At 38.4% G+C, this 19,522-nt stretch overlaps 1 protein-coding gene across 2 annotated transcripts in view; it reads right to left on the bottom strand.

Moving 5' to 3' along the window:
• Positions 1-4,588: 4,588 nt before the first annotated feature.
• TPCN2 (two pore segment channel 2) overlaps positions 4,589-19,522 on the bottom strand; it is a 41,595-nt gene continuing 26,661 nt past the window's right edge. For both annotated transcript variants that reach the window (XM_060765492.2, XM_060765498.2), the window contains 12 exons: positions 19,160-19,279; positions 17,679-17,738; positions 17,458-17,586; positions 16,861-16,910; positions 16,207-16,306; positions 16,042-16,113; positions 12,862-12,935; positions 11,866-11,956; positions 11,648-11,730; positions 10,763-10,844; positions 9,082-9,167; positions 4,589-8,295 (listed from right to left, as the gene is read on the bottom strand). In XM_060765492.2, coding sequence (XP_060621475.2) covers positions 8,217-8,295; positions 9,082-9,167; positions 10,763-10,844; positions 11,648-11,730; positions 11,866-11,956; positions 12,862-12,935; positions 16,042-16,113; positions 16,207-16,306; positions 16,861-16,910; positions 17,458-17,586; positions 17,679-17,738; positions 19,160-19,279 — 1,026 coding nt within the window. In that variant the 3' untranslated portion in view covers positions 4,589-8,216. The remainder of the gene's footprint in view (positions 8,296-9,081; positions 9,168-10,762; positions 10,845-11,647; positions 11,731-11,865; positions 11,957-12,861; positions 12,936-16,041; positions 16,114-16,206; positions 16,307-16,860; positions 16,911-17,457; positions 17,587-17,678; positions 17,739-19,159; positions 19,280-19,522) is intronic.

Here is a 19,522-nt window from a genome sequence, read left to right as displayed (position 1 = left end):
ATCACTGGTCTCAAAGTCACTACAGAAGCAACTTCAGATTACCGAGTGTCAGAAAAGACTTGTGAAGACTACTGGAATACACATTTAGCAGTCCTAAAATGGATTTTCCTCATTTTGAAAAACAACTGTTTCAACACAAGCTGCAGATTAGTTTGCAAAGAATTTATGACAGTGTTATTCAATTGTAAGTTTTTTCATTCATGGCTAGGAAGCCTCCAACATGGTAATAAGCCTTGTGCGATAACAGCATCAGAACAACAAACTCGAAATCCAGGAAAAGAGATTCCACGTGAATGTTAGGGAAAAAACCTTCTGAGGGTGGGAGGTGTTCCATAGTGGAATATGCTGCCTTGGAGCAAAGCAAAGTCTCCTTGTCTGGAGGTTTTAAAACCAAGGCTGAATGGTCATCTGTCAGTATTGTGCCTTCTGCATGGCAGAATAGGGTTGGGCTGAATAACCTTTGTGGTCTCTTCCAACTCTATACTTATATAATATTAAGACATTCATGATGTTAACGTCTTGCTTGGCTAACAGGTGTTGCCATGGCCCCCACAAGCTGGGGCTGTGGATTAACCAACTCCCATTGGGCTACCAGGGTCTGTTGCCCAAACCTGAAAGCAAACGGAGCAGGTGCTTCTCTTGTCAATCTGGCCAGGAGCCTGGTTGAATTACACCGGGAAAGAATAGCTTTGCCTCTTTCATGAAATTCAATTACAGCAAAAGAGAGGTGGCACCTTCTGTGATGCGAAAGGACAATCTGCTCTTCTCGGAGCCCCCTTCTGTTGGCTACTTTGATCTGAGCTTTATTGTCTGAGTTTAACACCTTCACCTTTAATTCCAAACAGAGGAGGTCTATATAGAGTCCTATTTCTATAGCCAGGATTGTTCCAGTCTTTTTAATAGGAACCCTCAATTATCCAGGAAGCCAGAAACTAAATACACATAGTTTTGGTGAAATATAAGATTATTCTCACCAGTATTAAAACAGGTAGGAGAGGCCACATTAAAGACTCAGGTTTTACTTTCTAAGACCATTGCTTAATAAAAAGCGCACTGGCAACAGCTCAGCAGCACATTAGGGCTGGAAGCAGTTCAACCCAAAATGCAGAAAGGAGATGTAACTGAGTAAAATAATACAGGTTAGACTGGCTCTCCCGCTCTCCTCAATAAGATCTTTATTGTCAAGAGCTACCGCCATACTGACATGACCCAAAGCCATGGCAGTTCAACACTATCATCTTACAGATTTGCATCACAATTCTTCTCTGGAACAAAATCACACTTCTCTGCTGGATGGAAATGCTAGGCAAAGCTGCCAGAACCCAATCCTGCACTCTCATCCTCAGTTCTCATGTAGGTTTTAGGATCAGAATAGAGCTTCCAATACTTTCACACATTTGCTATTAGGATATAGGGATTAGGCTCTCAATATTCCTAGTGGGCTTCTTTACTGTGGTGACTTTGTATCACCTTTCTAGATAATCTATGTTTTGGCTGCACAGAAAGTATTTCCTGGACCCCATTGTTTGGCCTTACTTGCTGCATCATCATCCATTATATTTTCTATCTGCCTCTCCCCAAGATTTGAGGCAGGATACAACTTAGAATTAAAATGCAAAATATAACTAAAAACACATCAAACAATTTACCTATAAAAATGTCAAATTATAGTCAATTTATTTCTTTTTAAAAAGCAAAGTACAATCAAGTAGCCAATTCTCCTCTATCTTCAGTTTGGACTGCTACAAAATAAAACAGCTTGTATAACTGATTGCGCATCAAGTATTAAGTACAATCTCAGCTATTTTTTTCATAATGCTTTGATAGTCCTACTGGAAGATATAGGACTTTAACATTTTTTAGAATTTAGACAGCATATTTATCTGTTAAATCTCTTATTCCATAGTCTAGGGCAGTGCTTTGCAACCTGTGGTCCATGGACCACCGGTGGTCCATTAGGAACAAAAATATGGTCCATGGCCTCACAATTACTACACCGTTGCCTCAAAACCACGCAGCAACGAGAGCAACCGGTCTCATGAAACCCTCTTATAGTGATGAGGCAATGGGGATATTTCTTTATTTATAGTATTTATATTCCACCCTTCTCACCCCGAAGGGGACTCAGGGCGGTTCACAATAAACACATACACGGCAAACATTCAATGCCGTTTTTGACATACAAGACATACAGACAGAGGCCAGTCAGCAGTTCTTCCACTTTGGATCCTGGAGGTTGCTTGATTCAGCCACAGGGGGAGCTGTCACTTCATCCACTATCACACCGAGTCTTTTGATCATAGTATTTTCTCCTTGTTCTCTGGCATTTTTATGGCGCTTTAAGCGGTCCCTAATTTCTCTTCTCACAGCTCACAGCTGTTTTCAAACTGCTTAGGTGGACAGTAAGCTGGGAAATTTTTAACAGCTATTTTTTAAACAGGTATTAACAGTCAGGTGCTCAACCCCAACTCGGGCTTTGAACTTGCAACATTTTGGTCGGCAGTGATTTATTGCATCTGATTAACCAGCTGTGCTACCAGCCTGGCCCTGGAGGGGAGAGGTTGACTACCCAAAAAAGATTACTGCTACCACATCAGTTCTAGATTATTAAATACGTTTTTCTGTGGGTGAGCAGATGGTGGCTACTGGATGGCATATGTTCTGTATCAGAAACTAGAGCTGATGTGGTCTATCCAATGCAACTTTCTGAATCAGCACCCCAAATAACCAAACCAAATCTAAATTTGACCAAAAACAGATTCGTAATTAATACCTTTTGGTATTAATGTTGGAAAGTAGTCCCTAGTCAAGTGGTCCCTGGTCCAAAAAAAGGTTGGGAACCACTGACCTAGTAACAGCCAACAAAAAGGTCCTCTGAAGGACAGTTACTAATCTAGTCCTGGCTGGTTGAGGTAAATATCCTGCAGAGAACCTGAGTATGTTCAGCAGATTGTACAGGAGAAGACAATCCTCCTAGTAACTTGAACCCAAACCATCTAGGACTTTAAAGGTAATAACTGACACTAATTGCCAACCAGTGGAGTGATTTTAATATTGGTGTGAAAACCCCCTACCCTTTGGATTGGGTGGGTAGTAGGTGAGCAATAGACTGATACTGCTTTTTATTTATTTATTTATTTATTTATTTATTTATTTATTTATTTATTTGCAGCATTTATATTCTGCCCTTCTCACCCCGCAGGGGACTCAGGGCGGATTACAGTGTACACATATATGGCACACATTCAATGCCAATTTTGACATACAACATATACAGACATACAAAGAGGCTATTTAACTTTTTCTGGCCGCCAGGGGAGCTGTTGCTTTCATCGTCTATCTGTGACACTGATGAAGTACTTCCGCATCCCCCGCATGATTTTAAAAAAAATTTAAATCAAGAACATTGAATCAGAATGACTGCAAAAAAGTAGATAAAGTTACAGTCTGTTTGAGATATAGAGCGATTTTGGAAAATGGAGATGCTAATATGGCAGCCCTGTAGAACTGACAATTTATGTCATTTGTTTTTATGTCATATTGAAACCTTATTTTATTACATTTGAACTACATGCAGAGGATTTCATGTTGCTCTTGAGTTTCAGTTAATGTTTCTGAACATTCAAAGAAATTGCAATTTTATTGAACATTTAGACAATATATTTTCTGAAACATTGCATTGTCTTGACTAAGCGTAAGTATCTGCCATTGAGTTATGCGCTACCACATACACAATGGTCTCATATGCACAATTTCACTAGTGCCACTACCAGCTGGATATGATCAATGTGCATCATTTAAAAAAATCATTCCATATGCATAGTGACACTTACACCTGCATGTGTCACTAACAGTAAATCTCAACTGTCATGAAACTGCGTGAGAAAATAATGAATATGTGCATACATGTCTTGTCTGTGTTTAGAAAATGCATTGGGAAATATTCTTGGTGTTACAGTTACAGAAGTTGTAATCACTTCATTTCTACATGTCTTCTCACTCCAATGTTTCTCAAACTCTAGTCTTCCGGGTGTTCTGGACTTCAGCTTCCAGAATCCCTGATTGTTGGCTAAAGCAGCTGAAGCAGCTGGGAGGTGAAGTCCAAAATACCTGGAGGATTGAAGTTTGGGGATCACTGCACTAACATCCAAATTCTGCCTATGACAATGTAGTCCAGTTTTTAATTTTTTTTTATTTATATCCACCTTTCTCCTAGGTGAAACTATGGCCATTTTCACACAGCGGAATAAAATCCCACACTAGCTGCTTTGATCTGGAATATATGGTAGTGTGGACTTAGATATCCCTGTTCAAAGCAGATATTGTGGGATTTTTCTGCCTTGCTGTTCTGGGTTATATGGCTGTGTGGAAGGGCCCTATTTTGACAATATTTGTTCAGAGGGGTTTCCTATTTTCTTCTTCTAAGGCTGAGAGTGTGTGGCTGTCCCAGGGTTCCCTATTATATCATGTTAGCACTAGAAAAACATTGAAATTGATTAGAAAACTAAAGCACAATAGAAATTTCACATGGTCCTGATTTAAAATAAAGCTAGACAACAAATAAATAAGAACAAAAACAACACTCGGCTGGTTTCAAAAATATTTTACTGTTTTTAACAAGTACAAATGACTTGTGCTGATAACATACTTTTATGGAACAAATGAAGTAAAAAAGCTATAAAATATATACTTTTTAGTGGTTTCTCTATGAAAACAGCAATAAGGAAATGGAATGTATATTGCATTTGTAAATTGGGCACATTGCACAAAGCAAACAGCAACATTGAAACAAGTATGACCTCCATAAAGAAAGACATTTAGAACCCAATTGGTATTATAAATATAAGAAAAATGCAAATTTCTTTTAAAGATAGTGAAAAATTCAAGTAAATTCAAGTAAAGTAAAGTAAAGTATGTCCGCAACATACATTTAAAAATCAAATAGCAACACAATGAAATTAAGCTATGAAAAAATGTAGCCCATTTCTTATTAATTGAATGAAGGCACAGTATAAAAAAATAGTGGCAACAATATTATGTGTTTATTTTACCCATTTTGCTTGCTATAATTACAAATCGTAGAGCCGGGCAAATAAAACTAGCATGCCAGGAGAAGGCTTGAATATAATGAACCTGCATGGTGTTACTGTCCTTATTACTTATGGTATATGTTTAGGTCTCCAGGATGTGCTAGCTTTTTACACTAGGTATCTGAGGGTAAACATTTAAAAATGCAGTCTTTTACCTGAGTTTGATGTAGTACAGGTGAGGAAAGATTCTGCCAAGTAACAGAACTCAATACAAGCAGCACATAGATATTTCTACGAACATGAGATAATGTAAGTTCCTGTGCATGTGTCAATGAAAATGCAGTTTATAAATGAAATGGCTATAAATATGTGTGTGACTTCTTTTGCCAAATCATGTATCTCTTCTTTTGCCAAATCATGTATCTCTGTTCTCCTGGTACACAGACAGTCTGGTAGACAATTTAAAGGAGAGGGCAGGGCTTTACCAATCCCCATGCTAGCTAGCGGATTCTGGGAGTTGTACCCCAACCAGTAACTTATTCAAGATCTCTGGACATGCCAATACATTCTGTTGTATCTGTATTCATTTTCTCCATACCATTTCAGCTTGTAGATTGTTCTAGAGAGGCACCTCAAAAGGGCCTAAGTTATATCATATTTAGATGAAGCATAGGAGTGCCTAAACAAAAAGACTGAAATTTCAACTCTCAAGATTATTTGCCATGTCGTGAAAAAGTTACTTTTTGGACTACAACTTCCAGAATCTCCTAGCTGTATCCACAACATGGGGGATTCTGGAAGTAAAAAATCAATAAAACCCTGCTTTTTGCTAAAACACAGTAGAGCCAGTCCAAATGCAGGGTCCTTCCACTCTACATAATTATAACACTTTGGTTCCATTTTAAGAGCCATGGCTAAATCATACTGAACCCTGGAACTTGAAGTTTGAGGAGGCACTAAAGCTCCATTTCGGAGAATTCTGAATACATAATGAAACTAGCATTTCAGGATTGAATAGGATGGAACTGTGACAGTTATGGTGATATCAAACTGCTCTAATTGCTTCACATTATGAGCAGTCTGGTACAAGCGATGCAGGAAGTTGTGGTCTCATCCTTACTGCAAGACAGAAATACTTCCTCATATATTAAGCAATGTAGTACAGATGTTCCCTGAGGATGTATTTTAAATTTTTTTGCAGGGCACCCAAACCGACAATGGTATGTCTATATGAAAGCCAGCATCCATACATCTACTTCCCAAAATACTGAGAGATACACAAATGCCAATACCAAAACAAGACCAAACTAAGAAGAACAATACATGAAGCTAGTCATTTCCATAATACAAGGGTAGAGACTCTGGAATGTTTGTTTTTATCAGGGATGGTTAACTGCAGGCCTCCCCATGCTGTTGGACTGCACCTCTTTGCAATTGGGTTGTTGCAGGTTTTTCGGGCTGTATGGCCATGTTCTAGAAGCATTCTCTCCTGATGTTTCACCTGCATCTATGGCAAGCATCCTCAGAGATTGTGAGGTCAAAATCTCAGACGATGCATGCTATAGATGCAGGTGAAACTTCAAAAAGAGAATGCTTCTAAAACACGGCCGTACAGCCTGAAAAACTTACAACCACCCAGTGATTCCAGCCATGAAAACCTGCAACAATACTCCTTGAACTTGTTTATTACTGCAAGGCTGCCGAGATCTGCAGTCTGCAAATATCTGAAGGACCACAAGCTGTCCATGTTTGAAATATGTCAAAGAAAGTGGTGCAGGTGAGATACAATCTTCAAGCACCTGACCTTAGAGTAGTTGTACTCACAGACCAAAACTACTTGTTACTTCAAAACTATAGGTAACTGCTTTCTCTCCTTTTTTTACTCTAAAGTAAGTTCTCAGGAGCCTACAGTACAGAAACAGGAGACGGTTTTATTTAACCTACCACAGTCACAGTGCAAATTATGACTCTGCACTGGCAATCTAAATTATATTTGTCTATTTTAATGCAGTTTCCCAAGCTAACAGATATGGCAGACATTTGTGATGTATTTGCTTTCATTTTTGGAGCCTTGCTGTGGACTAGCAGCCAGTGGGTCACAGACGGACACCTGTCTATGCATCATTTGGGATAGCAGTGTTTTAATGGTGCACTTTATGGTACTGTTACCTGCAGCTAAAGCCCTGTCTCCTGTCCCCTCCCTCCTAGCAAGATCCTAACCCAGTCCCTTCTGTATTTATAGTAACTTATGATTTAGTGCCATGCATAAGCACTACTTGGCTGCAAGAATATTCTGACCAATTTTATTACATGCATTGCATTCTTCTTCATTCTGATATAATGCAACTTCATAATGTCCTTTAATCCACATCATGAATTTCAGCATGAGATTTCTTACCTCAGCTTGATAAAAAATCAAGGATTTATAAAAACGTTTTCCTCAATATTAAGGCACTGTCCCTGGCACCACACAAACACTGGAATAGAAGGTTCTCCTATTGGAGGACTTTTTGTTTTTAATGCTAGCAGCAACCCAGTACAGTGGTTATAATCTTCTACTTCTTTCCATTGTAAAGTGCAACATCACTGAAATCAGTTCTTTGCTTTTTTTAAAAAAATGTTTAGTTGCTCTGCCACATTACCTGCCAGATTTTATTAGCAACTATTCCAGAGTTCCATAAAAGTCAGCTTAAAATAAAATCAAATTGGTCACTTAAAAATGTTTTAAATCAGGTGGGCAAAATCTAGGCCACAAGTACTATGTGGCCCTCAAACAGCTTATTCTGGATCCCACTTGAGGTCCCTTCAGCCTCCATTCTGAAAAACATACTGGCAAAAAAGGCTAATATGCCATGCCATGTCTAGCAGCTTCCAGGACTGACAATTTCACTTTTAAAAAACCTCCCCTAAACAGTCCCACTTGCCTTCCCAAAAACACTGAAAGTAGATTTTCACCTTCAAAGCTGCTTTTTAAACTTCACTATTGTGCATTTTCAGAACTAAAAACCAGTCCCCAGTCCAGCCAAAAATGCCCATCCAGTTAAGAGGTGGCATTCTTTGGAGGCCTTTGTATTATAATAGCATTCAAAAATAAAATGAAAGACTTTCAGTATTTTGCTTTCAGCTAAAAATTCCCACAACCCTGCTGATAGGAAAAATTAGGATGGATCAATTTCCATCCATGTATCATCTACACAGATGCATATGTGGATGCTGGTGAAGTTCTGCAATCAGTTCTTCTTCTGTAGGTTCTTCCAAAACATCCCTATCAATCAGAAAACAATAGACATTAGAAATCAAACAGGCAGCTATCTTAGTACCAAAGCTCAGGGAAATTACTTCTTTGGACTGCATCCTCCAGAATTCCACTGACTGTGCTATCTGTTTCTGGGAGTTTTCGCTTCTCTGATTGACTCTCATTTATACCAATTTTGCAAACACACTCCTGAAACAGTTACTGTAGTTTAACTATATCCTTTTGGGAAATATTGCCTGGTTATTCTAGATGTTTTTGCAGAAGGTACACAGTGATGTTGTATTTTAAGGATCTGCTGTCCATTCGATTGCATTCAAGGAAGTTAGAACTAATTATTCTAAAACTGGCACTTTCTGGACTGTAAACATTATTTGTGAATTGTTGCAAATATCCAACAATTAAGGAAGCAATCACCTGGCATTATTTGTCCAATTTAGAAAATACATTCCTTGTGGGAATTCTGTTGTCAATGGCTATATTCAGGTATAAGTCTTGAAACTTTCTGTCCTAATGCTGGTTCTGGTTTTTTTTTTTTTTGAAGGCCTAGGTGGAGAAATGGTGGAGAAAACCAGGGGTGGCTGGTCCCGAGGCAAAACTGATGCCTTCCCTTCTCTGCAAAATGACCCTTGATTTATCTGCAGGTCTTATCAAAATCTATAATTTTAGTCCCAAATTCTGCCCTCAGTTTATGCATGAGGTCAACTTGAATATATAAACTAGTTTTCAGTGGGTTTTTTCCTCCATTAAAATATGAACAAAAAATAAATGTTCTCCCTATCACATCTTGAGACTCACCTGAACATGAGTTCCATTGTCATTTGGTATTCAATGTCAGAGAGAGATGGGCGATGACAGCGACGGTCCCATTTATGAATAAAATTCTGCAGTTCGAGGAAAAGGGCTATTTCAATGGGTCTTCTTACCAAACTTTGACAATCCAAAAACATTATCCAGGCAAGTAGCCAACTCATATGGGCAACATTATTACCCAGAAGGCAATTTATTTCCAGCAATATAGTAAGTGCAATTGGGGTGCAGTAGACAATAAAAACTATGGCTAGGGCTTCTATGACTTACATTCTCTTCTCACATAAGCCACCTCCAGAACTAACAAATCAGAGAAATAACCATCACAATCAGGAGTCCTTTCCCATTACAGAATTATAGAATGATTACTCCACTTTCACTACTACAGCTGTATCTTGCAGAATACTGTGAACTGAAGCACTAGAGTTCTCTGGGTGAGCATTCCACATATCCCACTCTAAATTGTCAACCACAAAAATCCACAGGATGGGACCAGAGCAGTTAAAGTATAATCACAGCACTATAAGTTGTAGTGTGAAAGAACTTTATTTCTGAGGGCCACAATATAAGGTAGTCCAACTAAGACCTTCAGTAGTAACAATAGAGCTTGGGAAATGAGTATTGCCATTGAAAAGCCTAGTTTTACACTGTGGAGGAGTTTGTTCCTTCCTATGGCCTGCCCACGAGCCTATAGCTCCACGGGCCTTCTTGCCCCATTCCAAAAGACAATCCTAAAGGTAAAATATGCTAGAATGAGTGTGCTCGTGTGGTTTTGTTCCTCCTTTCCATTTCCCAACCAAACTACCTGGTGAACAAATCCTTGTTGAAAACACAATGATCACACCTTAATGCTGAGTATATGGGCATCACATACACAGCATTTGATAACATGGAAGGCTTAAAGGAGTGGAGGATTCCAACATCTTTTTCCAACTCATCTTTTTCTCACCAATATTTGGATGTTTGGAGGGGCAAGAAGCTGTAAAATATAGACTTGGAAGTCTTTACTAGGACACCACAGGGCTATGTGTTGAGTCCTCTTCTTTACACTCTGTACACATATGACTGCACCTCCATCCATCGGAGAAATATCTTGACCAAATTCATAGATGATATAACCATGGTGGGGCTTATCACTGAAGGGCATAAGTCTGCCTTTCAGGGTGAGGTGCTCTTGTGGTGCAGGGACAGTAATCTGGTTCTTAACATTAATAAGACCAAGGAGCTCACACTGGACTACAGAAAGAATGGACCAGAAATCCAGCCCTTGGTCATAAATAGGAACCAAGTGGAGTGGGTGGCCAGTTTTAAGTTCCTTTATGTCACTGTTAAGGAGGATCATGCACCACACAGCTTCTACACAAGTAGCAAACTTTCTAGTTCTCTATTCCGACTTCAGTAGTTTCTTCATCTGGAAAATGGGCGGCCATGATTCTTTGATATGTACCTAAAATCCAGGTTTCAAATATCATTAGTTTCTTTGAGTGTCTTTAGAATCCTGAAAATTAAGATTTTCAGGATTCTAAAAACACTCAACCAGCTACCTCTCCTAGTATAGCCTGTCTGTCCCATCTCTCCATCAGGAGGTTTTCAGCCTTTGAGCACAATAGTATCTGGTTTAGCTTGTATTCATGAAAAGCACTCATTTGAGCAGAAAGCCAAACATTACCTCCAGAAGTAAGGCAATGAACAGATTAACCCAAATGACAGAGGAAAACAACCACCAGGTGACGAAGTATAACTTTGACCATCTGAAAAAGAATTTGGGGAGGGGGGGGAGAGGGAGGATGAGGAAAAAATCAAAGTAGTGACTATTATGACACATTAATTTGTTTTGAACATACAAATAAACATATAGTTACCTGTCTGGCAATGCAACCTAAGATTAACCACGTTTCAAGTTCATGAAATAAGTCTCATAAAATAAAACATACCAATGTATGTTGTCATTGTGAATAGACTACTCTGGCCAGCTTCTTGCTATGCAAGGGTTTCCCAAATACAAACTACAAGGCAGTTCTTAAAAGTTATTTTCATCCAGCAATGAGGTCACTTTTTTGTTAGGAAACCTACGGATTAAGGACTAGTCCATTTATCTTGATTTTGGTTCTGTACCTCAATAAGAGATTAAAGTTTTTAAAACCTTGGGTTTTTTGTTCTTGTTGTTGTTGTGTGTCATCAAGTCACCTCCATATCGTTTTCTTGGCAAGATTTATTCAGGAAAGGTTTGCCTTTGCCTATGTTCTGGGACGATGGCTTACTGTCAATCTTTGGCTACCACTTCACCATGACCTATACACCCCACCTTTGTGCAAGTGCCTAAGACTAATCAGGAAACGACAGCACATCACAATATCTGAATCCAGGATTCTGGTCTGTTGTTCTCAGACAAACAATAATAGCATGCTGACAACAAACCACATCTTCCCACCAAAGCAGACAACTGCAAGTACATATTACCTATGGGAAAATATTTAGATAACATTTTGAGAAATCCTAGCTTAAGCTAGATGATGAATGCTCCCCAGCTACACAGTTTCAAACCATTACTTACGGAGAAGAATATCTGGAATATGCCTCCAAGAAAACCTGCCAATTGTTGACAACCATCACGTCCCATAGAGTCACTAGTGCTGCCTGGCATATATAAGAAAGAAAAATCAACAGTCTATATAATTTTAATGTGTGATTTTTAGAGAACAGACAAGTGAGACAAACCAATGATGCAAACCAATGATGCAATTACAAGCATGCAAAAATTAACATACTCACAGCAAAATCATCAAAGTTGTTTGGCCAGTACTCCAGTTGTTCATATGTGCCACACTGTAAGGTTGTGTTTCCAGTTGTTATGTTGACCCCACTACAAAAAGATGAATACGTGTAATGTTATTTCAGCACAGTGTGCGAGGTTATATTGCACGGGCCAGACAACACTACAGAACAGGAACATGGCATATCTAGCATACTTTGCAGCGGACAGAGAAATCAATCCCACATGGCTCTAATATTTGAGGGGCAAAATATTTCCCCTATCATATAATGGAAAGTCAAACATATATACAAGCAATTAATATGTAATTTAAGATCATTTTTCAATTTGATGTTTTGTCTTATATCTGTTATAACAGGCTGTGCTTTTTATTTAACTTATAATTCATATTTATATGTTGGGTTGTATATGGTATGGATGTATTGTTGTTGTGTTCGGGCATTGAATGTTTGCCTTTTATGTTTGGAATCTGCCCTGAGTCCCTTTGGGGAGCGGAATATAAATAAAGTTTTATTATTTTTAATTTTTATTTATTTATTTTCTGTATAACAAACAGTCAGGAATTGGGCTGGCACCCCCTCTTTCAACTCTCCAGGGTTTTGTTTTTTTTCCGGATCTATCAATATTTCTCCATAGAATCAATCCATTTTTAGAAATTTTGTATATAGGGTGAATTTCGTGGGGAAATTCTTTTGCTTTTATATGCAATAGTGAAAAAGTCAAAGATTTGCATCACTAATTCCTGCAAAGTGTGCAGAGGCCCAAGGTTTTCTTTGATTCCTTAACTTTTGGGCCAAAATAAAAAATGCACATTGAGAATGTTGAGCATTATGTGTACCTCAAATAATGCCATTTAAATCCATTTTAATTCTACATCATAACACAATAAAAAGGTGAAGGTTGACTACTTCTGGACAGCACTGTATACTGGGTGGCATACAAAACACAGGATGGTCACAGGTTCTTCTCAAAGTCAAAGCTAACAGCTGTCTTACCTGATGTTCCCCATTGGAACAATGGTACCTCCGAACAGCTCCATGCCAATTATTGCAAATGTATAGAAAGCCACCTAGAATAGAACAAGTCGGCATTAGTTACCTTCTACTACCAATTTAATGTGGTGCTAGGATTACTGCCAAAAACAATATTCATTATACAATTCAAGCCCATCGTTGCCATAACACACTAAAATGTTAACTTGCACATTTTAATCCCGTTGCAGAGGTAGCCAAAGCAACAAATTCTCAAAGTATGACATTGCTGAGGTAAAATAAAAGCTTCCTAGAAACAGACTCAGCCCATGACATGATCCTAATATCCTTGCATCTCCTAAAAGCAGCTGCAGGTAACCTACAACCCTGTTGATATTGCTGAACTACAACTCTTTTCATGCCTCACTGCTTGCCAGGCTGGTTGGACTGATCAGGTTTGAGAGTCCAATTGCACCTGAAGGGTTGTAGGATTCCCAATCTGCCTTCAATGTGAATTCTGAGTTATCACTGTTGTACAGAAGACATCTTCCACTGTTCTCCCAGAATATTTGAATGCCTTCTGACTTCAACATTTTGAAGATAGTAGCCAAATATTCTGAAGGTACAATCTTATTGGGACAAACAGCTTGAGTACTTTCCCACTTCTATAAGCAGGAGGAGGTGGATGCTGTTTACTTCAAGTCATCTGTCAGAAGAATATCAGATGTTAGGGGAAGTTCCTCACCAATATAAGGAACAGGCAATGTACCAAACCATCCATTCAATAATGCCTTGGCTTTGGGGACTCCTCTTTGCCAGGCAAGGTGGAGTGGAACTGGTTGCTCCTTTGTCCTTTCTTATTTTTGTGATGCCATCAGCTTATCTTTCTCTTCCTTATAATCACTATTACTGATGCCTCTGGGTAACTATTGGTATATCTGCTTTTATTGAGCAGCCACAAGCCCCACTATTACTATTGTTGGGACCGGTTATTGCACTTTACCCATTCCCCTTGTCCCCTCATGTCTTGCCTTCACAAGCCTCAGTTTGGCCTTCTTAATTCACCTAGGCCCATCTGAAATCCTGGCCCGAACAGTAATTTTGCATGAAAGAACAGGGTAAGATTGGTTTTGAATGCATATGTGTTGTTTTGATAATTTTATGCTTATGTTTTGCTTACTCTGTATGTTTTGGTGTTTTGTTACATGGAAACTGCCCTGAGTCCCCTAGGAGAGATACAGCGGTATATAAATAACGTTTTTTTTTAAAAAAAATATTGTGCTCCTTATGCAACAGAGAAGCTGCATTTTTCTCAACATTTGAATACTATGATTCAAATGATAACTATTGTGGGGTGCTTTCAGTACCTGCTGGGGCTTGATTCCATGGATCTTCAAGTCCCATGGTATACAGTGGTGTTATATAAAATGGGAAACAATTCAAGCAAGTACTAGAGAGAATCCAGGGATCTGTGAAATGGTAGGCAACTACAGCAGGGTATGCCTACACATTGGTGTAGTGTTCAGCATATGGCCAAATCAAAATGCGCTTCCGGGATTTTTTTTTTCAAATATTTTCAAACTATGATTATTTGAATTCATGGGTGTAGACTTATGGATACGGAGAACTGACTTCGGGGTGAGAAGGGTGGAATACAAATGTTTTAAATAAATACATTTTAAATATCCCTTTTAGCTTAAAAACCAAATATTATTAGTTTAAGACACATTATCAATAAGAAGTAATCAGAGTCAAATCACGTGTAATACATTCAAAATATACAAAATTTGCCACTGCTAGTTATATAGAAGCTACAAAATTAGACAAAAGTAATATTCATCTGTTAATATGTAAATGTCTGTTAATAGGTAAATTTTCGTTACCAAAAGGTCTTTTAATTATTTGCCAAAATGTTCTGAAGAATGATGGTTCAGTCTTCAGCTTGCAATTCCTAAATCCGCCATTAAGTGGAGCTTCATGATAACTCAACATTCTCCATTATCTAATTTTATTTGAACAACTGAATAAAACCCAGGAAGCAATATTCAAGGGTTTGAAGCAAGATCTCCAACATGCTAAAGGGACTGTACCTGAAACTGCTTTAATAGGCACTACATAAATTGGGAAAGAGGGCTGCAGTGGCACAGTGGGTTAAACCACTGAGCTGGTGAACTTGCTGACCAAAAGGTCGGCAGTTTGGTTCAAATCCACAAGATGAGGTGAGCTCCCACTGTTAGCCCCAGCTTCTGCCAACCCAGCAGTTTGAAAATGCAAATGTGAGTAGATAAACAGATACTGCTCCAGCAGGAGGGTAACGGTGCTCCATGCAATCATGCTGGCCACATTGCCTAGGAGGTGTCTATGGATAATGCCAGCTCTTCAGCGTAGAAATGGAGATGAGCACCACCACCCCCCACCACCCCAACCCCCCACCCCCAAGAGTAGGACTCGACTAGACTTAATGTCAAGAAGAACCCTTTTACCTAAATTCTCATATTAACTCTCACAGAGAAAAGAGAAATTGACCTGTGATGCTTCAGGCAAGAGAAAATAGGAAGTCCTTTGTAGGAGTTTTCTAATGCAGAGATGTATCTTACACAGAAAGCGTCTTGTTGTATTAAAAAGACTTCATAACAGTGTTAGGAAAGGCAATTAATCATAACACACTTTGAATGGCATAGCAAAAGGCATCTGAGAAATTCTAATAACAACAACATTAAGCAGAAAAAGTTGGGAACCAATGAAAAATCTTTGGAACTTGGAGGAGATAAATGGTTTCTCTGAATTGAAAATTTCCAACACTCCAGTTGTCGAAACAACATGTCTAGATACCCAGGCACTAAAAGAGATACTTTTCATTTATTTAATGAATTTTTAGTTCAAATGGTTCACAGACTGACTATCAAATGAGCAACAAGGAAATCAGCCTCCGGCTACAAGCTTCTAATATAAAGAATGCATAGATAAAAATGGGAAGAAAAAAAGAAGCAAATGCAGGCACCAAGTTCCAGTGCAATTAGCTGATTTATTAATTAAACATAAGAATTAAAGGAAAAAGAGATAATAAAAAACAGACATTGTAAATGATTAATCTCATAAAATTATGAAAACAAACAACTGTTCTAATTTCACCAAGATTCACACTGGAATATTGCCAAAATTATTTGGCAACAATATTTTGTATATGTATTCATTTCCACTTACCACTAAGATCCCTGCAAAACTTCTTATATTTTTCACCATATCCAGCAGTGTGCTGGCAACTAAAGACATGAACTGCAAAGAAGATAAATAGTGTTTAGCACTCCTGATATTTTTTCAGATGATAACCAAATTCATATCAAGGTCTATATAGCACCCCAGTAGTACCTTTATGTTGGGGATGATACGCAAAAATCTGAACACAATCAGCATGTTTGCTAGACGGACCATGTCCCACAGAGACAGCAAGCCCAACATTTCAGGACGCCTATGAAAAGACAAGGAGACTTACAACAAAAGCAGAGCCAGAAGACCAGCAAGATGAACTGAGATAGCTCTTCTAGCAGACTACAGGAATAATCATTAGTCACTTAAAATGCCATTATTTGGAAAATCAATAAAGACGACACTAAGTAAGGGCATCCAGATATCCATTGAGGGTCTTGGAACATAGCCCCATGGATAAGGGGAGAATATATGCAGATTTAGTAGAAACAGAGGGATGAGCCTCCAAAGGTTTAGAAGAAGGAGAGGATTACAGTCCATAAAAGGACAGTAATTTGTTCCCCATGCCATGAACTTGCAGCTGATTTAAATCAGAGTTTGAAAATCTTACATTTCTGGTTGACATTTCCCCAGGTCCATCAGCTGGTTGGTAGATTGTAGTTCAAGAAAGTAGCATCTCCAAGCTCAGCTTTGATGTCTTGCTTGTGAATTCCTATCCTAACACATCACATCCCCATATTTTAACAAGAGGCAGAAAGATAAGCCACCGGAGGTATCAACTGATCAGTAGCCACAACTGTTCATAAACATTCATACCAGCCTGGATGAGGAAATCCATACACAGCAAACGTTGACACCTCCAAAACCTTTGAGGAGAAGAGACAAAATGTATTAATTGTAACTATTAATGAATACGTAGTTCAAGTTGCATGCTAGATTATATCCAACTGGGCATGGACTGAGTATCACTGGCAGTGTGCATTTCCTCTCTCCCTTATAGCCTCCCAGAAGTAGGAAGACTCTCCAGATCAGGACATAGGATGGGATCAATTTCTTCAAAATAAATGCCCTGCCCAATGTGGTCTTTGGGGAAAAGGTAGGAGAGGAAGTTAACTATCTTTAACATGTCATTTCATGCATATCTAAGAGCAGTGTAATATGCATGCATTACATTAATTCAAAAACACACTGGGCATTTACTCTGTCCTTGTATTACAATTGTGAAATCTATTACTTTCTTTATAACCCATGGAGTTTTTTTTTTCAAAGATGATATTCAATTATGCTTATAAAATAAAATTATTCACAGGCTGTTATTTATTTTCCTATCCTGTACTCTCAAACAATCAAGTTGTTTCCAATTACTTTGGTTGTAAAACAGGGACAGAATGGAAGCTGTTCAACAATACTCACCATCAGAACACTGGTCAGAAGCCCATCAAAGATGTTGCTTGGATATGACAAATATCTTCTCAATCCCAGCGCTATTATTTTCAGCAACATTTCCAAGAGGTAGTAGAAAATGAAGACACAGTTTATAACCTTGAAAATTCAAAATGGAGATGCAACTGAGACTTGTGATTTCAAAGAAGAACCAATGTATGAAATGTCATGATGAGAAGAGAGAACCTCACCCCTAAAAAGAAGTCATCCCGCTCAGTAGGTGGCTTATCTGAATCTATTACCATGATTACCTGTGGGGAAAAGCAGATAGCAATCAATAGGTACTGGATTTTTAAAAATACGACATTAAAGAAGTGTGAAAACTACTTTAAAAATGTATCACATGTTTTGTTTAGAAAATTAATTAAGTAAAAACTAGCTACCAACGGTGGAGTGGGAGAGAAATGCCCCAAGTCTACGCCGCCGCCACCACTTGTAAATATTAGGGGGAGAACTACAACATTTGAAAAATTAGTTGCAACATTGCAAATCTCATTCCTACAAACATGTTGCTCCCTTGCACTACCCCTCAATTAGGAAAAAAATCATTTCTGTTTTTGGACAAAATAGAAGTGACATCCCATTACTATGGTTTGGGTGTGGATGGGTCAGTATTTATTTATAGTTTATTTATTTCAGAAATTTATATCCCGTCCTTCTCACCCCCAGAGGGGGACTCAGGGCAGCTTACAACTGGCAACCATTAGATGCCAACAGCACAGTTAAACATTAATTAAAACATCATTATAAGTTGAAAAGACCATCGGTAGGCAAAAATTAGCCCCTGCTCCCCAGAATAGTTGCCCACTTGAACTATGGGTACTGCAGTTGGACATTCCTACTATTATTGTTACTTCTCCATGATCCTGCACCATCCAATCGAGTTGATGTCAATAGCAGTCCAATAGCGCCAAAGAATCCCTGCCTTGCGTTTTGAAACTGATCAATGGAACAGTCAAACAATATCAACTGCATACTTTTTATTTCACAGCTACTATATCAACAATGTCACTAAGCAGATATGTAAAGAAATCAAAAGGTGTCATTTGACAGAAATGTAATGTAATACTAGTTACTACTGAAAACAAGAAAACCTTTCCAAAACACTGTAGAAAAGTAGCCATAAAATGTTTTTTTCCCACTAGCTTCCAGCTATATCTGCAGACATCTCAAAAGAAGAGCAAAAGTAACCAAACACCAAGATCTAGATCTACATCCAATTACAATGTAGTTTATCTCAGGTGGCCGGGGAGGGAGAGACAAACAACAGCTTTTTTGGATGAAGGATATAGCACTTTTCTCTACACAGCAAACCTACTCTGTAGGTCAGACTGAGAAAGAATATCTGGCTTAAGGTTATTGTTTAAGTTCCATGATTAAGAGGTCTGGACTGAGATCACGAGTTTAACACACAGGCTCTCAAAAAGTAATACAATTGTTCATTATAAGTTTTAAAAGGTTAGTTGTATCATTGTATAACAGCTACGTGATCCATTTTGTGTGTTTCTATGTATGGTTTGCTTGTGGATTTCCTACAAGTAAAACCTGACTACCACCAGTGGGATGAGAATGGTAGAACTTCCCTAAAATCCATCTGTGTTCTCATATGAGAGAAGTTGAGTCAATTTAGAGCAAATGACAAGAGAGATTATAATACTATTTGCATACTTACACAGACAGAGAAAACGTTTGCTAAAGCTATAGCATTGCCTAAATACCCAAAGTAGTGATGGCCAAAGATAAGCTGAATCTTCTGTAGAAAAAGTGACTGATAATCTGGCATGGTAGGGCGCTGGGAAAAAACAAACAAACACATGCCTCATCAATCTGACATTTTTTCAAGATGTATGTTTATTTATCTGCATTTTAAACCATCTGTTACAGTAAAGATCTCTAGGCAATATGCAGTCTTCAAGAATATGGCCTGGATCTAATTGTTAGTTCTAAATAATGTAGACACAATGAAGTAGATCAAATGGAGAGGCCCGCTGAATCAATGGAGTCTTTATTTGACACTTAACTTCATGTATGCATC

Source organism: Anolis sagrei, chromosome 1, assembly GCF_037176765.1.
Source record: "Anolis sagrei isolate rAnoSag1 chromosome 1, rAnoSag1.mat, whole genome shotgun sequence".
In the NCBI taxonomy this organism is placed as follows: domain Eukaryota; kingdom Metazoa; phylum Chordata; class Lepidosauria; order Squamata; family Dactyloidae; genus Anolis; species Anolis sagrei.
Note: the sequence above shows the minus strand (reverse complement) of the source record. Positions and strands in the feature narration are given on the sequence as shown.